General features: G+C 48.2%; 1 protein-coding gene across 1 annotated transcript in view; it reads right to left on the reverse strand.

The window, feature by feature from the left end:
* The window catches only part of LOC135571117 (glypican-6-like), a 193,356-nt gene extending 172,335 nt beyond the window's left edge, over window positions 1-21,021 (reverse strand). Inside the window, exons 1-3 of the mRNA XM_065016919.1 lie at window positions 20,917-21,021; window positions 11,509-11,658; window positions 6,266-6,295 (exon numbers count right to left, since the gene is read on the reverse strand). Coding sequence (XP_064872991.1) covers window positions 6,266-6,295; window positions 11,509-11,658; window positions 20,917-21,021 — 285 coding nt within the window. The remainder of the gene's footprint in view (window positions 1-6,265; window positions 6,296-11,508; window positions 11,659-20,916) is intronic.
* Window positions 21,022-22,434: the final 1,413 nt, after the last annotated feature.

A 22,434-nucleotide genomic window follows, 5' to 3' on the forward strand; every position in this document is an offset into this window, starting at 1 on the left:
CCCTACCAATACTCTCCCATTAAACCTCAGACATCCACCCTCTGTGCCATCATTGAGGCATACTGTATCCCTACCAATACTCTCCTATATTAAGCCCAGAGATCCCCTAGAGAGCTCTTTCGACCTCAGAAAAGAGAGACCAATAGAGAGAGAGACCTCATAGCAGAGAAAGCCAATACTCTCATTAGAGAAACATCCCCCCTACCAATGCCTCCCCATTAAGAGAGAGAAGACATCCCTACCAGATGCTCTCCTATATTAGAGCCTCAGCATCCCAGAGAGAGAGAGCTGCTCTCCCATTAAAAGAGAGACTGTCCCTAATGTCATTAAGCCTCAGAGACATCCCATAAAGAGACTCAGGGACCTCTGTGAATATCCCCTACCCAAACTCTCCTTAAACCTCCTGTAACATCCAATGACCAAAACTCTTTATTATAAAGGAACATCCCTACTGAATTAGACCCATCCAGAATGATTATTAAACAAGGTAATATCACAACTCTCCCATTGTTTCATCACAGAACAGAACAAGAACTCAGCTAAACCTCAGGCCATCCCTACTGGAAACAACTTCTCTTAATGAGCAGCCAGGTGTCCCCTACCAAGGAACCTCATTAAATGTTAATCCCTACCAATACTCTCATTTAGACTGGAGAGTCCCATTACACTCTGTCAACCTCAGAGAGCCTTAACTCTCTCACAAGCTCAGGGCAGGATCACCTCTCCTATTGCCAGAGACAGAATCTCTCCAATACTCTCAGGCTATTAAAGGATTATGTCCCAGACCATTTCACACTCCGATTAAACTCTCTATTTTGTCCCCTACCAATACTCTCCCAGAACATCCCCTATAATACTCTCCCTATAAAGACCACTACTTTTAACCAAGAGCTCTATTAAGCCTATATAGGTTGCCGTTTAGACCCCCCACCCTTTAAAAAGACTCTTGGTTCAGTACCTCCGTCTATACTCCGTAAGTAACCTAAGTAAATGTGAAAGTAAATTGAGTGAGCTAAGTAAGTGAGGAGTAAGTAAGTAGTGAGGAGTGGAGCTGTTTGAGTGAGTGAGTGAGTGAGTGAGTGAGTAAGTAAGCTGTTTTGCCAGAAGAGAGGAGAGAAGACACAGAAGGAGAGAAAGGCTGTTTCCATGAGAGTAGAGAGCGAGTTCAGGAAGAGGGAGGAGCACAGGTCAATTAGGGAAGATTCATTCACCAAGATAACGAGAGAGAGAGAGGCTGTTGAATTACCATATAAAGAAGAGCGAGAGAGGCTGGTTTCCATAGAAACGAACATAGACAGCATACTTAGCCTCATTACCCGGAATGATCATCCCTCATGGCAACTCAGGAGTTAGTCTCATTACCCGGACAGATTCCCCTGATCCACACTCAAAATCAGAAAGTGTCCCATACTGTGATAAAGGAAGCAGTCCTCCGATCCACACGGTTACTCCGGGTAATATCATCATTACTCTGGACTCTGGGAGGGAGGGTTATACTGTAACTCCAGGAGTTAGTCATTACCGGACTGACTCAACCCCTGATCCACACCTGCAACTCAGGAGTTAGTCTCATTACCTGACTGACTCTGATCCACACTGTAACTCAGGAGTTAGTCTCATTACCTGACTGACTCTGTCTCCTGATCCACACTGTAACTCAGGAGTTAGTCTCATTAGCTGACTGACTCTGTCCACACTGTAACTCAGGAGTTAGTCTCATTACCTGACTGACTCTGTCCCCTGATCCACACTGTAACTCAGGAGTTAGTCTCATTACCTGACTGACTCTGTCCCCTGATCCACACTGTTACTCAGGCTCTGGGAGAATATCCCTGTGTACAATATTCCCTATATAGGGCACTACTTTTTACCAGAGCCTAATGGTAATATTTTGGATGTCATTTTGGATTTGGCAAATTCCATTTTGGCCCCCGAACAAAAATCTGTGGTGACCCCCCTGATTAAATGCTGTGGTGACCCCCCTGATTAAAATCTGTGGTGACCCCCTGATTAAAATCTGTGGTGACCCCCTGATTAAAATCTGTGGTGACCCCCTGATTAAATGCTGTGGTGACCCCCTGATTAAAATCTGCGGTGACCCCCCTGATTAAAATCTGTGGTGACCCCCCTGATTAAAATCTGTGGTGACCCCCTGATTAAAATCTGTGGTGACCCCCTGATTAAAATCTGTGGTGACCCCCTGATTAAAATCTGTGGTGACCCCCTGATTAAAATCTGTGGTGTTTTGTTCTACCTTGGGTAAGGGTTTGGTAAGGGTTTGGTAAGGGTTTGGTAAGGGTTTGGTAAGGGTTGGGTAAGGGTTGGGTAAGGGTTTGTCACAAACTAAAGCCTTTGAGGATTGGCCACCAGCACTCACCCAGCCCCCTCCAGTAAAGGGTCAGGGTTAAGGGTTGGGTAAAGGGTTGGGTAAGGGTTTAGGGAGTTTGGTAAGGGTTGGAGGGTTTGGTAAGGGTTTGGTAAGGGTTTGGGTAAGGGGTTGGGTAAGGGTTGGGTAAGGGTTTGTCACAAACTAAAGCCTTTGAGGATTTGGCCACCAGCACCCACCCAGCCCCCTCCAGTAAGGGTTTGGTAGGGTTGGGTAAAGGGTTGGGTAAGGGTTTGGTAAAGGGGTTAGTAAGGGTTGGGTGGGGTTGGGTAAGGGTTTGTCACAAACTAAAGCCTTTGAGGATTATGGCCCAGCACCCACCCAGCCCCTCCAGTAAGGGTCAGGTAAGGGTTGGGTAAGGGTTTAGGGGTTGAGGTAGGGGTTGGGTAAGGGTTGGGTAAGTAAGGGTTGGGTAAGGGTTGGGTAAGGGTTGGGCAAGGGTTGGTAAGGGTTGGGTAAGGGTTTGGCCCCTCCAGTAAGGGTTGGGTAAGGGTTGGGTAAGGGTCTAAGGGTTTGTCAAAAACTAAAGCCTTTGAGGATTGGCCACCAGCATCCATCATGTCCAGTAACAGTCAAAGGTTTTACAACACCTACGTATTCAAGGGTTTCTACATTGTAGAATAATAGTGAAGACATCAAAACTATGAAATAACACATATGGAGTCATGTAGTAACCAGCAGAATGTCTTAAACAAATCTAAATATATGTTATATTTGAGATTCTTCAAAAGTAGCCACCCTTTGCCTTGATGACAGCTTTGAGCACTCTGTAGCAGCATCAGGCACTACAGCTATACATCTAGACTCACAGCCTCCTGTAGCAGCATCAGACACTACATCCAGACTACAGCCTCCTGTGGCAGCATCAGACACTACAGCCAGACTATGGCCTCCTGTAGCAGCATCAGACACTGCAGCTAGACTACAGTCTCCTGTAGCAGCATCAGACACTACAGCCAGACCATAGCCTCCTCTGCAGCATGACCTAGACCAAGCCTCCTGTAGCAGACCAGACACTACAGCTAGACTACAGCCTCCTGTAGCAGCATCTAGACTACACTACAGCATCAGACACTACATCAGGACAGCCTCCTGTAGCAGCATCAGACACTACAGCCAGACTACAGCCTCCTGTAGCAGCATCAGACACTACAGCTAGCTCCTCTGCAGCAGCAGACACTACATCTAGACTACAGCCTCCTGTAGCAGCATCAGACACCACAGCTAGACTACAGCCTCCTGTAGCAGCAGACACTACATCTAGACTACAGCCTCCTGTAGCAGCATCAGACACTACAGCTAGACTACAGCCTCCTGTAGCAGCATCAGACACTACAGCTGACAGCCTCCTGTCTAGACTACAGCCTCCTGTAGCAGCAGACACTACATCTAGACTACAGCCTCCTGTAGCAGCATCAGACACTACAGCTAGACTACAGCCTCCTGCAGCATCAGACACTGAAGCAGCTATACACATCTGTAGCAGCACAGCCTCCTGTAGCAGCATCAGACACTACAGCCAGACTATAGCCTCCCTGTAGCAGCATCAGACACTACATCTAGACTACAGCCTCCTGTAGCAGCAGACACCACATCTAGACTACAGCCTCCTGTAGCAGCATCAGGGGCACTACATCTAGACTACAGCCTCCTGTAGCAGCAGACACTACATCTAGACTACAGCCTCCTGTAGCAGCATCAGACACTACATCTAGACTACAGCCTCCTGTAGCAGCATCAGACACTACATCAGACTACAGCCTCCTGTAGCAGCATCAGACACTACATCTAGACTACAGCCTCCTGTAGCAGACACTACAGCTATACATCTAGACTACAGCCTCCTGTAGCAGCATCAGACACTACATCTAGACTACAGCCTCCTGTAGCAGCATCAGGCACTACAGCTAGACTACAGCCTCCTGTAGCAGCATCAGACACTACATCTAGACTACAGCCTCCCTGTAGCATAGAGACACATCTAGACTACAGCCTCCTGTAGCAGAAACAGACACTACATCTAGACTACAGCCTCCTGTAGCAGAAACAGACACTACATCTAGACTACAGCCTCCTGTAGCAGCATCAGACACTACATCTAGACTACAGCCTCCCTGTGCAGCATCCACACTACAGCTAGACTACAGCCTCCTGTAGCATCAGACATCAGCTATACATCTAGACTACAGCCTCCTGTAGCAGCATCCAGGCACCAGCTAGACTACAGCCTCCTGTAGCAGCATCAGACACTACATCTAGACTACAGCCTCCTGTAGCAGAAATCAGACACTACAGCTAGACTACAAGCCTCCTGTAGCAGAAACAGACACTACATCTAGACTACAGCCTCCTGTAGCAGAAACAGGCACTACAGCTAGACTACAGCCTCCTGTAGCAGCATCAGACACTACATCTAGACTACAGCCTCCTGTAGCAGCATCAGGCACTACAGCTAGACTACAGCCTCCTGTAGCAGCATCAGGCACTACATCTAGACTACAGCCTCCTGTAGCAGAAATAGACACTACATCTAGACTACAGCCTCCTGTAGCAGAAACAGACACTACATCTAGACTACAGCCTCCTGTAGCAGAAACAGACACTACATCTAGACTACAGCCTCCTGTAGCAGCATCAGACACTACATCTAGACTACAGCCTCCTGTAGCAGCATCAGGCACTACAGCTAGACTACAGCCTCCTGTAGCAGCATCAGAGACTACATCTAGACTACAGCCTCCTGTAGCCGCATCAGACACTACATCTAGACTACAGCCTCCTGTAGCAGAAACAGACACTACAGCTATACATCTAGACTACAGCCTCCTGTAGCAGCATCAGGCACTACATCTAGACTACAGCCTCCTGTAGCAGCATCAGACACTACAGCTAGACTACAGCCTCCTGTAGCAGAAACAGACACTTCAGCTATACATCTAGACTACAGCCTGTAGCAACATCAGGCACTACATCTAGACTACAGCCTCCTGTAGCAGAAACAGACACTTCAGCTATACAGCTAGACTACAGCCTCCTGTAGCCGCATCAGACACTACATCTAGACTACAGCCTCCTGTAGCAGCATCAGACACTACATCTAGACTACAGCCTCCTGTAGCAGCAGACACTACATCTAGACTACAGCCTCCTGTAGCAACATCAGACACTACATCTAGACTACAGCCTCCTGTAGCAGCATCAGACACTACATCTAGACTACAGCCTCCTGTAGCAGCATCAGACACTACATCTAGACTACAGCCTCCTGTAGCATCAGACACTACATCTAGACTACAGCCTCCTGTAGCAGAAACAGACACTTCAGCTATCTAGACTACAGCCTCCTGTAGCAGAAACAGACACTTCAGCTATACATCTAGACTACAGCCTCCTGTAGCAGAAACAGACACTTCAGCTATACATCTAGACTACAGCCTCCTGTAGCCGCATCAGACACTACATCTAGACTACAGCCTCCTGTAGCAGCATCAGACACTACATCTAGACTACATCCTCCTGTAGCAGCATCAGACACTACATCTAGACTACAGCCTCCTGTAGCAGAAACAGACACTTCAGCTATACAGCTAGACTACAGCCTCCTGTAGCAACATCAGGCACTACATCTAGACTACAGCCTCCTGTAGCAGCATCAGACACTACATCTAGACTACAGCCTCCTGTAGCATCAGACACTACATCTAGACTACAGCCTCCTGTAGCAGCATCAGACATGACAGATATCTCTCTGAGAGTAATGTTGACGAGTAGGAAGAGGACAGGACAGATCCACCAGACAGATGAGATGAGGTAAGAGGACAGGACAGATCCACCAGACAGATGAGATGAGGTAAGAGGCGGATTGGAAGGAAGGCTTACGCTGTGTTGCATTGTCCTCCACACTGTCCTCTGGGAGCAGCAGAGAAACAGAGAAGAGAGGGATTTAATAGAGAGGCAGATGAGAGAGAGACATAAAACACATACAATGCAAGGAAGGCTATGAATACATGCATTAGTCTGGAAACCAATAGCAACCATAGAACGTGATAAATAGTTCTGGCAAGATATTCAATTCCCCTGCCTCCTCTCTCTTTGGGAGTCTAAACACCTCTCAACTCATGTTATTACACCTGCCTCAATCATTATGTATTATAACACATTATATTACAATTATCTTTCCAGTCTACATCTTCTCTAAGACAATGTCCTGGTGTTATCATCATGGAGGAGTAATGTACTATCCTGGAGGATAATGTACCATCCATAAGGGATAATGTATCACCCTGGAGGGGTAATGTAACATCCCGGAGGTTCATTGTAATATCCCGGAGGTAATGTATCACCCTGGAGGGGTAATGTATCATCCCAGAGGGAGTGTATCATCCCGGAGGGTAATGTATCATCCTGGAGGGTAATGTACCATCCATAAGGGGTAATGTATCATCCCCGAGAGGGTAACATCCAGGTATAATGTATCATCCCGGAGGGGTAATGTATCATCCCGGAGGATAATGTCATCATCCCTGGAGGGATAATGTATCATCCGGAGGAGGTAGTGTATCATCCCGGAGGGATAATGTATCATCCCGGAGGGGTAATGTATCATCCGGAGGGGTAATGTATCATCCGGAGGTAATGTATCATCCCGGAGGGTTAATGTAACATCCTGGAGGGTAATGTACCATCCATAAGGGTAATCATCCCGGAGGGATGTATCATCCGGGTAATGTATCATCCCATCCTAATGTATCATCCCGGAGGGAATGTATCATCCCGGAGGGGGTAGTGTATCATCCTGAAGGTGTAATGTATCATCCTGGAGGTAATGTAACATCCTGGAGGGGTAATGTATCATCCGGAGGGGTAGTGTAACATCCTGGAGGGATAATGTATCATCCAGGGGTAATGTATCATCCCGGAGGGATAATGTATCATCCTGGAGGGGTAGTGTATCATCCCGGAGGGGTATGTATCATCCCGGAGGGGTAATGTATCATCCGGAGGTGTAATGTATCATCCGGAGGGGTAGTGTAACATCCTGGAGGGGTAGTGTATCATCCCGGAGGGATAATGTAACATCCTGAAGGTGTAATGTATCATCCCGGAGGGGTAGTGTATCATCCTGGAGGGGTAATGTATCATCCCGGAGGGGTAATGTATCATCCCGGAGGGATAATGTATCATCCCGGAAGGGTAGTGTATGGATTTTTCAAGAATTGCTTAAAAGAAAATTGGGTGTTGAAAATAGGTATGTAAATATGTATTGACATGCAAATGTTGTTTCCTTGAGCTCTTTGTTCCCATAAAACCCTCCATGGTGTGACCACCAGCTCTTTGTTCCCATAAAACCCTCCAGGTTGTGACCACCAGCTCTTTGTTCCCATAAAAACCCTCCATGATGTGACAACCAGCTCTTTGTTCCCATAAAACCCTCCATGGTGTGACCACCAGCTCTTTGTTCCCATAAAACCCTCCATGGTGTGACCACCAGCTCTTTGTTCCCATAAAACCCTCCATGGTGTGACCACCAGCTCTTTGTTCCCATAAAACCCTCCAGGGTGTGACCACCAGCTCTTCGTTCCCATAAAACCCTCCATGGTGTGACCACCAGCCCTTTGTTCCCATAAAACCCTCCGTGATGTGACCACCAGCCCTTTGTTCCCATAAAACCCTCCAGGGTGTGGAACCAGTAAGAGTGAGAGAGCTCTTTGCTTGAGAGGATGAGGGGCACACTTGTTCCCATAAAACCCTCCTGACCACACTTCCCATAAAACCCCTGGGGAGTTGTTCCCCACAGGATGATGGGAGACTCCAGGCTGTGTAGTAGAGTCAGAGGCGCACAGAGCCATGCACTTCCTCTCCCTGAACATGGGAACTGAGCTGTGTATGATTCAACTGATGGAAGGGGATGCGGTCCAAATGGAGCCCCATTCCCTTTATTCTGCACTACTTTTGAAAAATTAGTGCACTATATAGGGAATAGGGTGCCATTTTGGACTCAGCGAAGGACTCAGGGGATAACATAAAAGAGATTTAATCTCAAACTATCTCTCTGCTGGTTCTCTCAGTAGACAGTATGATTCCACACTTCCAGAGACTTCAATAACGTTGGTCTGATATAGAAGATTCTGGTCTCTTGTCTACATCTAGAGACTAGAGTGGTTCTTTCCCTGCCACCCTTCCTTCTCCTTCCCCTAACCACAGATCTAGGATCAGATTATCCTACCCCCAACCCTAACATCAACCAGGTGGGTGAAAGATATCTGATACAGGACTCATGGTAAGGGGAAATGTCTAGAGTAGAGGATCCCTTCACTGTCCTCCTCTCTGTCCTCCTCTCTTAACAGTCTGTCCTTCTCCTTCCCCTAACCACAGATCTAGGATCAGATTTTCCTAACCCCAACCTTAACCATCAGGTGGGTGAAAGTCTGTCCTCCTCACTATCCTCCTCTCTTACCAGTCTGTCCTCCTCCCTGTCCTCCTCTCTTACCAGTCTGTCCTCCTCCCTGTCCTCCTCTCTTACCAGTCTGTCCTCCTCACTGTCCTCCTATCCCACCATTCTGTCCTTCTCCCTGTCCTCCTCTCTTACCAGACTGTCCTCCTCCCTGTCCTCCTCTCTTACCAGTCTGTCCTCCTCCCTGTCCTCCTCTCTTACCAGTCTGTCCTCCTCACTGTCCTCCTATCCCACCATTCTGTCCTTCTCCCTGTCCTCCTCTCTTACCAGACTGTCCTCCTCCCTGTCCTCCTCTCTTACCAGTCTGTCCTCCTCCCTGTCCTCTCTTACCAGTCTGTCCTCCTCCCTGTCCTCCTCTCTTACCAGTCTGTCCTCCTCCCTGTCCTCCTCTCTTACCAGTCTGTCCTCCTCCCTGTCCTCCTCTCTTACCAGTCTGTCCTCCTCCCTGTCCTCCTCTCTTACCAGTCTGTCCTCCTCCCTGTCCTCATCTCTTACCAGTCTGTCCTCCTCTCTTACCAGTCTGTCCTCCTCCCTGGCCTCATCTCTTACCAGTCTGTCCTCCTCCCTGTCCTCCTCTCTTACCAGTCTGTCCTCCTCCCTGTCCTCCTCTCTTACCAGTCTGTCCTCCTCCCTGTCGTCCTCTCTTACCAGTCTGTCCTCCTCCCTGTCCTACTCTCTTACCAGTCTGTCCTCCTCCCTGTCCTCTCTTACCAGTCTGTCCTTCTCCCTGTCCTCCTCTCTTACCAGTCAGTCCTCCTCTCTTACCAGTCTGTCCTCCTCCCTGTCCTCCTATCCAACCAGTCTGTCCTCCTCCCTGTCCTCTCTTACCAGTCTGTCCTCCTCTCTTACCAGTATGTCCTCCTCCCTGTCCTCCTATCCCACCAGTCTGTCCTCCTCCCTGTCCTCCTCTCGTACCAGTCTGTCCTCCTCCCTGTCCTCCTATCCCACCAGTCTGTCCTCCTCCCTGTCCTCCTATCCCACCAGTCTGTCCTCCTCCCTGTCCTCCTCTCGTACCAGTCTGTCCTCCTCCCTGTCCTCCTATCCCACCAGTCTGTCCTCCCCCTGTCCTCTCTTACCAGTCTGTCCTTCTCCCTGTCCTCCTCTCTTACCAGTCTGTCCTCCTCACTGTCCTCCTCTCTGACCAGTCTGTCCTCCTCCTGTCCTCCTATCCCATCAGTCTGTCCTCCTCCCTGTCCTCCTCTCTTACCAGTCTGTCCTCCTCCTGTCCTCCTCTCTTACCAGTCTGTCACTTTACCAGTCTGTCCTCCTCCTGTCCTCATCTCTTACCAGTCTGTCCTCCTCTCTTACCAGTCTGTCCTCCTCCCTGTCCTCCTCTCTTACCAGTCTGTCCTCCTCCCTGGCCTCATCTCTTAACAGTCTGTCCTCCCTGTCCTCATCTCTTAACAGTCTGTCCTCCTCCTTCTTACCAGTCTGTCCTCATCTCTTACCAGTCTGTCCTCATCTCTTACCAGTCTGTCCTCCTCCCTGTCCTCCTCTCTTACCAGTCTGTCCTCCTCCCTGTCCTCCTATCCCACCAGTCTGTCCTCCCCCTGTCCTCTCTCTTACCAGTCTGTCCTCCTCCCCTGTCCTCCTCTTACCAGTCAGCCTCATCTCTTACCAGTCTGTCCTCCTCTCTTACCAGTCTGTCCTCCTGTCCTCCTCTCTTACCAGTCTGTCCTCCTCCCTGTCCTCCTCTCTTACCAGTCTGTCCTCCTCCTGTCCTCCTATCCCACCAGTCTGTCCTCCCTGTCCTCTCTTACCAGTCTGTCCTCCTCCCTGTCCTCCTCTCTTACCAGTCTGTCCTCCCTCCTCCTCCTCTCTGACCAGTCTGTCCTCCTCCCTGGCCTCCATCTCTTACCAGTCTGTCCTCCTCCCTGTCCTCCTCCTCTTACCAGTCTGTCCTCCTCCCTGTCCTCCTCCCTCATCTCTACCAGTCTTCTCTTACCAGTCTGTCCTCCTCCCTGGCCTCATCTCTTACCAGTCTGTCCTCCTCCCTGGCCTCATCTCTTACCAGTCTGTCCTCCTCCCTGTCCTCCTATCCCACCATTCTGTCCTCCTGTCCTGTCCTCCTCTCTTACCAGACCTCCTCCTGGCCTCATCTCTTACCAGTCTGTCCTCCTCACTGTCCTCCTCTCTTACCAGTCTGTCCTTCTCCCTGTCCTCCTCTCTTACCAGACTGTCTGTCCCTGTCCTCTCTCTTACCAGTCTGTCTGTCCTCATCTCTTACCAGTCTGTCCTCCTCTCTTACCAGTCTGTCCTCATCTCTTACCAGTCTGTCTGTCCATCCTCCCTGTCCCTCATCATCTCTTACCAGTCTGTCCTCCTCCCTGTCCTCCTATCTTACTCAGTCTGTCCTCCTCCCTGTCCTCCTACCCTGTCCTCCTTACCAGTCTGTCCTCCACCCTGTCCTCCTCCCTGTCCTCCTCTTACCAGTCTGTCCTCCTCCCTGTCCTCATCTCTTACCAGTCTGTCCTCCTCCCCTGTCCTCTCTCTTCCCACCAGTTCCCTCCCTGTCCTCCTCCCACCCTGTCCTCCCTGTCCTCTCTTACCAGTCTGTCCTCCTCCTGTCCTCATCTCTTACCAGTCTGTCGTCCTCTCTTACCAGTCTGTCCTCCTCCCTGTCCTCCTCTCTTACCAGTCTGTCCTCCTCCCTGTCCTCATCTCTTACCAGTCTGTCCAGGCTGGTGCCAGCGGCCGTGGTGGGTCTCTCCTCTGGGCTGTAGGGTCTGAATCGGGCGTTGAAGACATCAGAGATCCCCCTGGCTGATCTGCTGCTGCCCATCCCAGACGGCTTGGGCTGACCACACCCCTGGAACACCTGAAAGACCACATAGAGACACACCCTGTTAACTTACTGTGGAGAAAACTAACCTCCTTTACAATCCGCCAGGTAGGACAGGGATACCACACATGTGCATTAGTCATATCGAGGAGTCTTGTTATCTAAAAGGGATTACTACAATGTCAACCTCAACTCGTCAAATATCAACCGATTTGACAATAATAGCCCAGCACCATTCAGTAGACCTACAGCCCCATTCAGTAGACCTACAGCCCCATTCAGTAGACCTACAGTGCCATTCAGTAGACCTACAGCCCCATTCAGTAGACCTACAGCCCAGCACCGTTCAGTAGACCTACAGCGCCATTCAGTAGACCTACAGACCCATTCAGTAGACCTACAGACCCATTCAGTAGACCTACAGCACCATTCAGTAGACCTACAGCGCCATTCAGTAGACCTACAGAACCATTCAGTAGACCTACAGCACCATTCAGAAGACCTACAGCGCCATTCAGTAGACCTACAGACCCATACAGTAGACCTACAGACCCATTCAGTAGACCTACAGGCGCCATTCAGTGAACCTACAGCGCCATTCAGTAGACCTACAGCGCCATTCAGTAGACCTACAGAACCATTCAGTAGACCTACAGCCCAGCACCATTCAGTAGACCTACAGCCCAGCACCATTCAGTAGACCTACAGCCCAACACCGTTCAGTAGACCTACAGCACCATTCAGGAGACCTACAGCCCATCACCATTCAGTAGACCTACAGCCCAGCACCATTCAGTAGACCTACAGCCCAGCACCATTCAGTAGATCTACAGCACCATTCAGTAGACCTACAGAACCATTCAGTAGACCTACAGACCCATTCAGTAGACCTACAGACCCATTCAGTAGACCTACAGCGCCATTCAGTAGACCTACAGAACCATTCAGTAGACCTACAGCCCAGCACCATTCAGTAGACCTACAGCCCAGCACCATTCAGTAGACCTACAGCCCAGCACCATTCAGTAGACCTACAGCCCAACACCGTTCAGTAGACCTACAGCACCATTCAGGAGACCTACAGCCCATCACCATTCAGTAGACCTACAGCCCAGCACCATTCAGTAGACCTACAGCCCAGCACCATTCAGTAGATCTACAGCACCATTCAGTAGACCTACAGAACCATTCAGTAGACCTACAGAACCATTCAGTAGACCTACAGCCCAGCACCATTCGGGAGACCAACAGCCCAGCACCATTCAGTAGACCTACAGCCCAGCACCATTCTGTAGACCTACAGCCCAGCACCATTCGGGAGACCAACAGCCCAGCACCATTCGGAGACCAACAGCCCAGCACCATTCGGAGACCAACAGCCCAGCACCATTCAGTAGACCACAGCCCAGCACCATTCAGTAGACCTACAGCCCAACACCATTCAGTAGACCTACAGCCCAGCACCATTCAGTTGACCTACAGCCCAGCACCATTCAGTAGACCTACAGCCCAGCACCATTAAGTAGACCTACAGCCCAGCACCATTAAGTAGACCACAGCCCATCACCATTCAGTAGACCTACAGCCCAACACCGTTCAGTAGATCTACAGCGCCATTCAGTAGACCTACAGAACCATTCAGTAGACCTACAGCCCAGCACCATTCAGTAGACCTACAGAACCATTCAGTAGACCTACAGAACCATTCAGTAGACCTACAGAACCATTCAGTAGACCTACAGCCCAGCACCATTCAGGAGACCTACAGCCCAGCACCATTCAGTAGACCTACAGCACCATTCAGTATACCTACTGCACCATTCAGAGTACCTACAGCACCATTCAGTATACCTACAGCCCAGCGCCATTCAGTAGACCTCAGCCCAGCATGGGGTAGGAAGGATCAAGGAAGGAGGGAGGAGGGGGAGGAAGGAACGGAGGAGGAAGGGGCAAGGGAGGAGAGGGTGGAAGGAGCAGGGGAGGAGGAAGGGGGAGGAAGAAACAGGGGGAGAGGGGAGAGGAAGGAACGGGGGAGGAAGGAGCAAGGGAGGAGAGGGGAAGGAAGGAGCAGGGGAGGAAGGAACGGGGGAGGAAGGAATGGAGGAGAAAGGAAAGGGGGAGGGAGAGGGGAGGAAGGAGCAAGGGAGGAGAGGGGAGGAAGTAGCAGGGGAGGAGGAAGGGGGAGAAACAGGGGAGAGGGGAGAGGAAGGAACGGGGGGAGGAAGGAGCAAGGGAGGAGGGGGAGGAAGGATGGGGGGAGGAAGGAGCAAGGGAGGAGGGGGAGGAAGGAACGGAGGAGGAAGGGGAGGAAGAAACAGGGGGAGAGGGGAGAGGAAGGAATGGGGGAGGAAGGAATGGGAGAGGAAGGAATGGGGGAGGAAGGAATGGGAGAGAAAGGAACGGGGGGAGGAGAGGGGAGGAAGGAGCAGGGAGGGAGAGGGAGGAAGGGACGGGCAAAGACATCTATCTCCTCAGAAACATGGGTCTGTTCTTGGAACAGCTTGACTCTCAGTCATGTCGTGATTCATACTACACTGTAATTTGTGGTTTGGCCTCGTACAGCAGCATGGGGGTTTGAAAACCATTCCCCAATACACGATTACATTTGAGAGACATGTTACAAAACCATTAGGACTTTCTGAAACTCCATCATATTGACCGTGGACTTAACTCACCCTGCCTGACTTAAATGGTATCCATTCTAGACACAAGGCCAACAGACACCAGGGTGTCAGCTGTTCTGAAGAGTCTGAACTTATTGAACGGAACCTTACGGAATGTAAAGAGGTTCTGTTATGGAGTTCTAAATTCCAAGGCTGATAATATTGAGTTTTACAAGTCCTGACAGTTCAAATATTTGTCCAGAATGGGCCTGATGAACAACACCAAAAACAAGCTTATCTTTAAAAACAAAACATAGCTAGTACTTACAAACAGACAGTTCGTCAACAAAGAGAACATTTTAAAAGTTATAATAACTCTGATGAATTGATCAACTTGCATCGTCAGGATAGCAGCAGTCTATATGATAAATAATATGAAACACTAATTCAACATTAACAGGTCGAAAACAGAGCCCTGTGGAACACCTGAGCTGTGTTTCAACATTAACAGGTCGAAAACAGAGCCCTGTGGAACACCTGAGCTGTGTTTGTTTCACACCTGAGCTGTGTTTCAACACTCAGGTCGAAAACAGAGCCCTGTGGAACACCTGAGCTGTGTTTCAACACTCAGGTCGAAAACAGAGCCCTGTGGAACACCTGAGCTGTGTTTCAACACTCAGGTCGAAAACAGAGCCCTGTGGAACACCTGAGCTGTGTTTCAACATTAACAGGTCGAAAACAGAGCCCTGTGGAACACCTGAGCTGTGTTTCAACACTCAGGTCGAAAACAGAGCCCTGGAAAAGGTCGAAAAAACAGAGCCCTGTGGAACACCTGAGCTGTGTTTCAACATTAACAGGTCGAAAACAGAGCCCTGTGGAACACCTGCGCTGTGTTTCAACATTAACAGGTCGAAAACAGAGCCCTGTGGGACACCTGAGCTGTGTTTCAACACTCAGGTCGGAAACAGAGCCCTGTGGAACACCTGAGCTGTGTTTCAACATTAACAGGTCGAAAACAGAGCCCTGTGGAACGCCTGAGCTGTGTTTCAACACTCAGGTCGAGAACAGAGCCCTGTGGGACACCTGAGCTGTGTTTCAACATTAACAGGTCGAAAACAGAGCCCTGTGGAACACCCGAGCTGTGTTTCAACACTCAGGTCGAAAACAGAGCCCTGTGGAACACCTGAGCTGTGTTTCAACACTCAGGTCCAGAACAGAGCCCTGTGGGACACCTGAGCTGTGTTTCAACACTCAGGTCGAAAACAGAGCCCTGTGGAACGCCTGAGCTGTGTTTCAACACTCAGGTCGACAACAGAGCCCTGTGGAACACCTGAGCTGTGTTTCAACACTCAGGTCGAAAACAGAGCCCTGTGGAACACCTGAGCTGTGTTTCAACATTAACAGGTCGAAAACAGAGCCCTGTGGAACACCTGAGCTGTGTTTCAACATTAACAGGTCGAAAACAGAGCCCTGTGGAACACCTGCACTGTATTTCAACACTCAGGTCGAAAACAGAGCCCTGTGGAACACCTGAGCTGTGTTTCAACATTAACAGGTCGAAAACAGAGCCCTGTGGAACACCTGAGCTGTGTTTCAACACTCAGGTCGAAAACAGAGCCCTGTGGAACGCCTGCACTGTGTTTCAACAGTCAGGTTGAAAACAGAGCCCTGTGGAACGCCTGAGCTGTGTTTCAACACTCAGGTCGGAAACAGAGCCCTGTGGAACGCCTGCGCTGTGTTTCAACACTAGGGTCGGAAACAGAGCCCTGTGGAACGCCTGCGCTGTGTTTCAACACTCAGGTCGAAAACAGAGCCCTGTGGAACGCCTGAGCTGTGTTTCACTCAGGAAGAAAACAGAGCCCTGTGGAACGCCTGAGCTGTGTTTCAACACTCAGGTCGAAAACAGAGCCCTGTGGAACACCTGCGCTGTGTTTCAACACTCAGGTCGAAAACAGAGCCCTGTGGAAAGCCCACACCAGTTTGTTTCAACACTCAGGTCTAAAACATGAGCCCTGTGGAACACCTGGTCTGTGTTTCAGACAATCCAAGTCAAAACAGAGCCCTGTGGAGTAGACCACACAGTGTGCTGAATACAACAGGTCATACTACAGTGAAATACACTAACCGTACTATTAGTAGATGTACAGTGAGTATATAGTGAATACAACAGTGTGGACAGACCTTACAGTGAAATCCAGAATCAACAAGGTGTAGTAGACCTTACAGTGAAATGCTGATTACAACAGGTGTAGTAGACCTTACAGTGAAATGCTGAATACAACAGGTGTAGTAGACCAGTGAAATGCTGAATATAACAGGTGTAGTAGACCTTACAGTGAAATGCTGAATACAACAGGTGTAGGTAGACCTCACAGTGAAATGCTGAATACAACAGGTGTAGTAGACCTCACAGTGAAATGCTGAATACAACAGGTGTGGTAGACCTACAGTGAAATGCTGAATGAAACAACAGTGTAGTAGACCTCACAGTGAAATACTGAATACAACAGGTGTAGTAGACCTCACAGTGAAATGCTGAATACAACAGGTAGTAGACCTCACAGTGAAATGCAGAATACAACAGGTGTAGTAGACCTCACAGTGAAATGCTGAATACAACAGGTGTAGTAGACCTTACAGTGAAATGCTGAATACAACAGGTGTAGTAGACCTTACAGTGAAATGCTGAATACAACAGGTGTAGTAGACCTCACAGTGAAATACTGAATACAACAGGTGTAGTAGACCTCACAGTGAAATACTGAATACAACAGGTGTAGTAGACCTCACAGTGAAATGCTGAATATAACAGGTGTAGTAGACCTTACAGTGAAATGCTGAATACAACAGGTGTAGTAGACCTTACAGTGAAATGCTGTATAAGCCTCTTGGACCTAGACTTGGTGCTCAGACCGCTTGCCGTGCGGTAGCAGAGAGAACAGTCTATGACGGTAGGGCCTTCCTCTGACACTGCCTTGTATAGAGGTCCTGGATGGCAGGATGCTTGGCCCCAGGGATGTACTGGGCTGTACATCCTACCCTCTATAGGGCCTTCCTCTGACACCGCCTGGTGTAGAGGTCCTGGATGTCAGGATGGCCCCAGTGATGTACTGGGCCGTACGTACTGCTACCCTGAGGGTCTTCCTCTGACACCGCCTGGTAAAGAGGTCCTGGATGGCAGAAAGCTTGGCCTCGGTGATGTACTGTGTACATCCTACCCTCTATAGGGCCTTCCTCTGACACCGCCTGGTGTAGAGGTCCTGGATGTCAGGATGCTTGGCTGAACGTACTACCCTCTATAGGGTCTTCCTCTGACACCGCCTGGTGTAGAGGTCCTGGATGTCAGGAAGCTTGGCCCCTGTGATGTACGGGGCCTTCAGACCCTCTATAGGGTCTGCTCAGAGGGCCGAGCAGTTGCAGTACCAGGCAGTGATGTACTGGGCCGTACGTACTACCCTCTGTCGGAGACCGAGCAGTTGCAGTACCAGGCAGTGATGCACTGGGCCCTCTACCTCTGTCGGAGACAGCAGTTGCCTTACCAGGCAGTGATGTATTGGGCCCTCTACCCTCTGTCAGAGACCGAGCAGTTGCAGTACCAGGCAGTGATGTACTGGGCCCCTCTACCCTCTGTCGGAGACCGAGGCAGTTGCCTTACCAGGCAGTGATGTATTGGGCCCTCTACCCTCTGTCAGAGACCGAGCAGTTGCAGTACCAGCAGTGATGTACTGGGACCCTCTGTCGGAGACCGAGCAGTTGCAGTACCAGGCAGTGATGTATTGGGCCATCTACCCTCTGTCAGAGACCGAGCAGAGTACCAGGCAGTGATGTACTGGGCCCTCTACCCTCTTCACCAGGCAGTTGCCTTACCAGGCAGTGATCGACCAGTCAGGATGCAGCTGATAAAGTTCTATAGGATATCTAGATCTAGATATACAGGATACAGTTAGTATGCCAAAGATCCGGCTGTCGTACAAACATTCACCAAAATACACATAGTAGCTGAAACTGTCATGCTGTTGTCTTCACCTTAGCTGAAACTGTCATTCTGTTGTCGACACCTTAGCTGAAACTGTCATGCTGTTGTCTTTACCTTAGCTGAAACTCATGTTTTGTTGTCTTTACCTTTAGCTGAAACTGTCATCTTTACTCTTTTAGCTGAAACTGTCATGTTGTTGTCTTTACCTTAGCTGAAACTGTCATGCTGTTGTGTTTTTTACCTTAGCTGAAACTGTCATGTTGTTGTCTTTACCTTAGCTGAAACTGTCATGTTGTTGTCTTTACCTTAGCTGGAAACTGTCATGCTGTTGTCTTTACCTTAGCTGAAACTGTCATGCTGTTGTCTTTACCTTAGCTGAAACTGTCATGTTGTTGTCTTTACCTTAGCTGAAACTGTCATGTTGTGTTGTCTTTACCTTAGCTGAAACTGTCATGTTGTTGTCTTTACCTTAGCTGAAACTGTCATGTTGTTGTCTTTACCTTAGCTGAAACTGTCATGCTGTTGTCTTTACCTTAGCTGAAACTGTCATGTTGTCTTTACCTTAGCTGAAACTGTCATGCTGTTGTCTTTACCTTAGCTGAAAACTGTCATGGTTGTTGTCTTTACCTTTAGCTAAACTGTCATGCTGTTTGTCTACCTTAGCTGAAACTGTCATGTTGTTGTGTTGTCTTTACTCAGCTGAAACTGTCACATGTTGTTGTCTTTACCTTAGCTGAAACTGTCATGTTGTTGTCTTTACCTTAGCTGAAACTGTCATGTTGTTGTCTTTACCTTTAGCTGAAACTGTCATGTTGTTGTCTTTACTCTTTAGCTGAAACTGTCATGTTGCTGTGTTGTCTACTAGCTGAAACTGTTGCTGTGTTGTTCTACCTTAGCTGAAACTGTCATGTTGTTGTCTTTACCTTAGGTGAAACTGTCATGTCGCTGTGTTGTTCTTTACCTTAGCTGAAACTGTCATGCTGTTGTCTTTACCTTAGCTGAAACTGTCATGTTGTTGTCTTTACCTTAGCTGAAACTGTCATGCTGTTGTCTTCACCTTAGCTGAAACTGTCATGTTGTTGTCTTTACCTTAGCTGAAACTGTCATGTCGTTGTGTTGTCTTCACCTTAGCTGAAACTGTCATGTCGTTGTGTTGTCTTTACCTTAGCTGAAACTGTCATGTTGTTGTGTTGTCTTTACCTTTAGCTGAAACTGTCATGCTGTTGTCTTTACCTTAGCTGAAACTGTCATGCTGTTGTCTTTACCTTAGCTGAAACTGTCATGTTGTCTTTACCTTAGCTGAAACTGTCATGTTGAATTTGTGTTGTCTTTACCTTAGCTGAAACTGTCATGCTGTTGTCTTTACCTTAGCTGAAACTGTCATGTCGCTGTTGTCTTTACCTTAGCTGAAACTGTCATGTCGTTATTTGTCTTTACCTTAGCTGAAACTGTCATGTTGTTGTCTTTACCTTAGCTGAAACTGTCATGCTGTTGTCTTTACCTTAGCTGAAACTGTCATGTTGATGTCTTTACCTTAGCTGAAACTGTCATGTTGTTGTGTTGTCTTTACCTTTAGCTGAACTGTCATGCTGTTGTCTTTACCTTAGCTGAAACTGTCATGTTGTGTTGTCTTTACCTTAGCCGAACTGTCATGCTGTTGTCTTTACCTTAGCTGAAACTGTCATGTTGTTGTCTTTACCTTAGCTGAACTGTCATGCTGTTGTCTTTACCTTAGCTGAAACTGTCATGTTGTTGTCTTTACCTTTAGCTGAAAAACTGTCATGTTGTTGTCTTTACCTTAGCTTAAACTGTCTGTTGATGTCTTTACCTTAGCTGAAACTGTCATGTTGTTGTCTTTGTCCAGACTGAAACTGTCATGTTGATGTCTTTACCTTTAGCTGAAACTGTCATGCTGTTGTCTTTACCTTAGCTGAAACTGTCATGTTGTTGTCTTTACCTTAAGCTGAAACTGTCATGTTGTTGTCTTCACCTTAGCTGAAACTGTCATGTTGTTGTCTTTACCTTAGCTGAAAACTGTCATGCTGTTTGTCTTTACCTTAGCTGAAACTGTCATGTTGTTGTGTTGTCTTTACCTTAGCTGAAACTGTCATGTTGTTGTGTTGTCTTTACCTTAGCTGAAACTGTCATGTTGTTGTTGTCTTTACCTTAGCTGAAACAGTCATGTTGTTGTCTTTACCTTAGCTGAAACTGTCATGTTGTTGTCTTTACCTTAGCTGAAACTGTCATGTTGTTGTGTTGTCTTTACCTTAGCTGAAACTGTCATGTTGTCTCTTTACCCTAGCTGAAACTGTCATGTTGTTGTCTTTACCCTTAGTGAAACTGTCATGTTGTTGTGTTGTCTTTACCTTAGCTGAAACTGTCATGTTGTTGTCTTTACCTTACTGAAACTGTCATGTCGTTGTGTTGTCTTTACCTAGCTGAACTGTCATGTTGTTGTCTTTACCTTAAGCTGAAACTGTCATGTCGCTGTCTTCACCTTAGCTGAAACTGTCATGTTGTTGTGTTGTCTTTACCTTAGCTGAAACTGCCGCGTTGTTTGTCTTTACCTTTAGCTGAAATCATGTTGTTGTCTTTACCTTAGCTGAAACTGTCATGTTGTTGTGTTGTCTTTACCTTTAGCTGAACTGTCATGTTGATGTCTTTACCTTAGCTGAAACTGTCATGTTGTTGTTGTCTTTACCTTTTAGCTGAAACTGTCATGCTGTTGTCTTGCATGGTCATGATGGCTTCAGAGATCTTCACATCTATGGGTTCCACGATGTTGAAGGGCCCCTCCAGCCGGTCAGCTACTAGCAACATGGCATCTGTAACAAACACACACACACAATGGTCAGCTACTAGCAACATGGCATCTGTACACACACACACACACACACCCTCCATCCGGTCAGCTACAGCAACATGGCATCTGTAACAACACACGACACACACACACACACACACACACACACTCCATCCGGTCAGCTACCAGCAGCATCTGTAACAACACACGCACACACACACACACACACACACACACACACCATCCACAGCTACAGCAACATGGCATCTGTAACAACACACACACACACACACACACACACACACACACACACACACACTCCAGCCGGTCAGCTACTAGCAACATGGCATCTGTAACAACACACACACACACACACTCCAGCTGGTCAGCTACCAGCAACATGGCATCTGTAACAACACACACACACACACACACACACACACACACACACACACACACACACACACACACACACACACACACACACACACACACTCCAGCGGTCAGCTACCAGCAACATGGCATCTGTAACAACACACACACACACACACAGAGAAGACATTAGATCTGACAGCATACAAACACACACACACACACACACACACACACACACACACACACACACACACACACACACACACACACACACACACACACACACACACACACACACACACACACACACACACACACCTATGTTCCCGAGGGACTTTGAACTCAGCGAGGGCATAGAGAACATCAAAGAGTAATTGTTAATTCAACAGCCTCCTAATTAACACGAACAAAAAAAGACGAATTGTGAATTAGTCTTCAGTAAAACAGCTGAGAAAACAGTACCGATATCTGTGGAACAGAAACTCTGTAATGACATGACGATAACAAACAAGCTGTTATCAAATGTGATTAGTTAAAAGCTGCATTTCATTGTCTATCTGTGTTTGCCAAGAGTTCCTGATTAGAACAATATCCTCCCGTCTGCCACGCTCTCTCTCTCCGGCCTCTAGGTCATCAGGCTGCTGATTATCACCCAACACCTGTCACCATCGTCTCGCGCACCTGCGCCTCATGACACTCACCTGGACTCCATCACCTCCTTGATTATCTCCCCCATATATCTGTCCCTCCCCTCGGTTCTTTCCTCAGGTGTTATTGACTCTGTCTCATGACACTCACCTGGACTCCATCACCTCCTTGATTATCTCCCCCATATATCTGTCCCTCCCCTCAGTTCTTTCCTCAGGTGATAATTGACTCTGTTTTCATGTCGGTGTGTCGTGTTTGTGGTTTGTCTCTTTATTGTTGCGTTTATTTATTAAAACACTGTCCGGTACACTCGTTACAACGTCTCTCATCGCAAACTGTCAAACCATCTGTCTGTTTTTAAATACACACCTCTATACATGGTACTTCCTGTCAAACCATCTGTCTGT

Source organism: Oncorhynchus nerka, unplaced genomic scaffold (assembly GCF_034236695.1).
Source record: "Oncorhynchus nerka isolate Pitt River unplaced genomic scaffold, Oner_Uvic_2.0 unplaced_scaffold_760, whole genome shotgun sequence".
Taxonomy (NCBI): Eukaryota; Metazoa; Chordata; class Actinopteri; order Salmoniformes; family Salmonidae; genus Oncorhynchus; species Oncorhynchus nerka.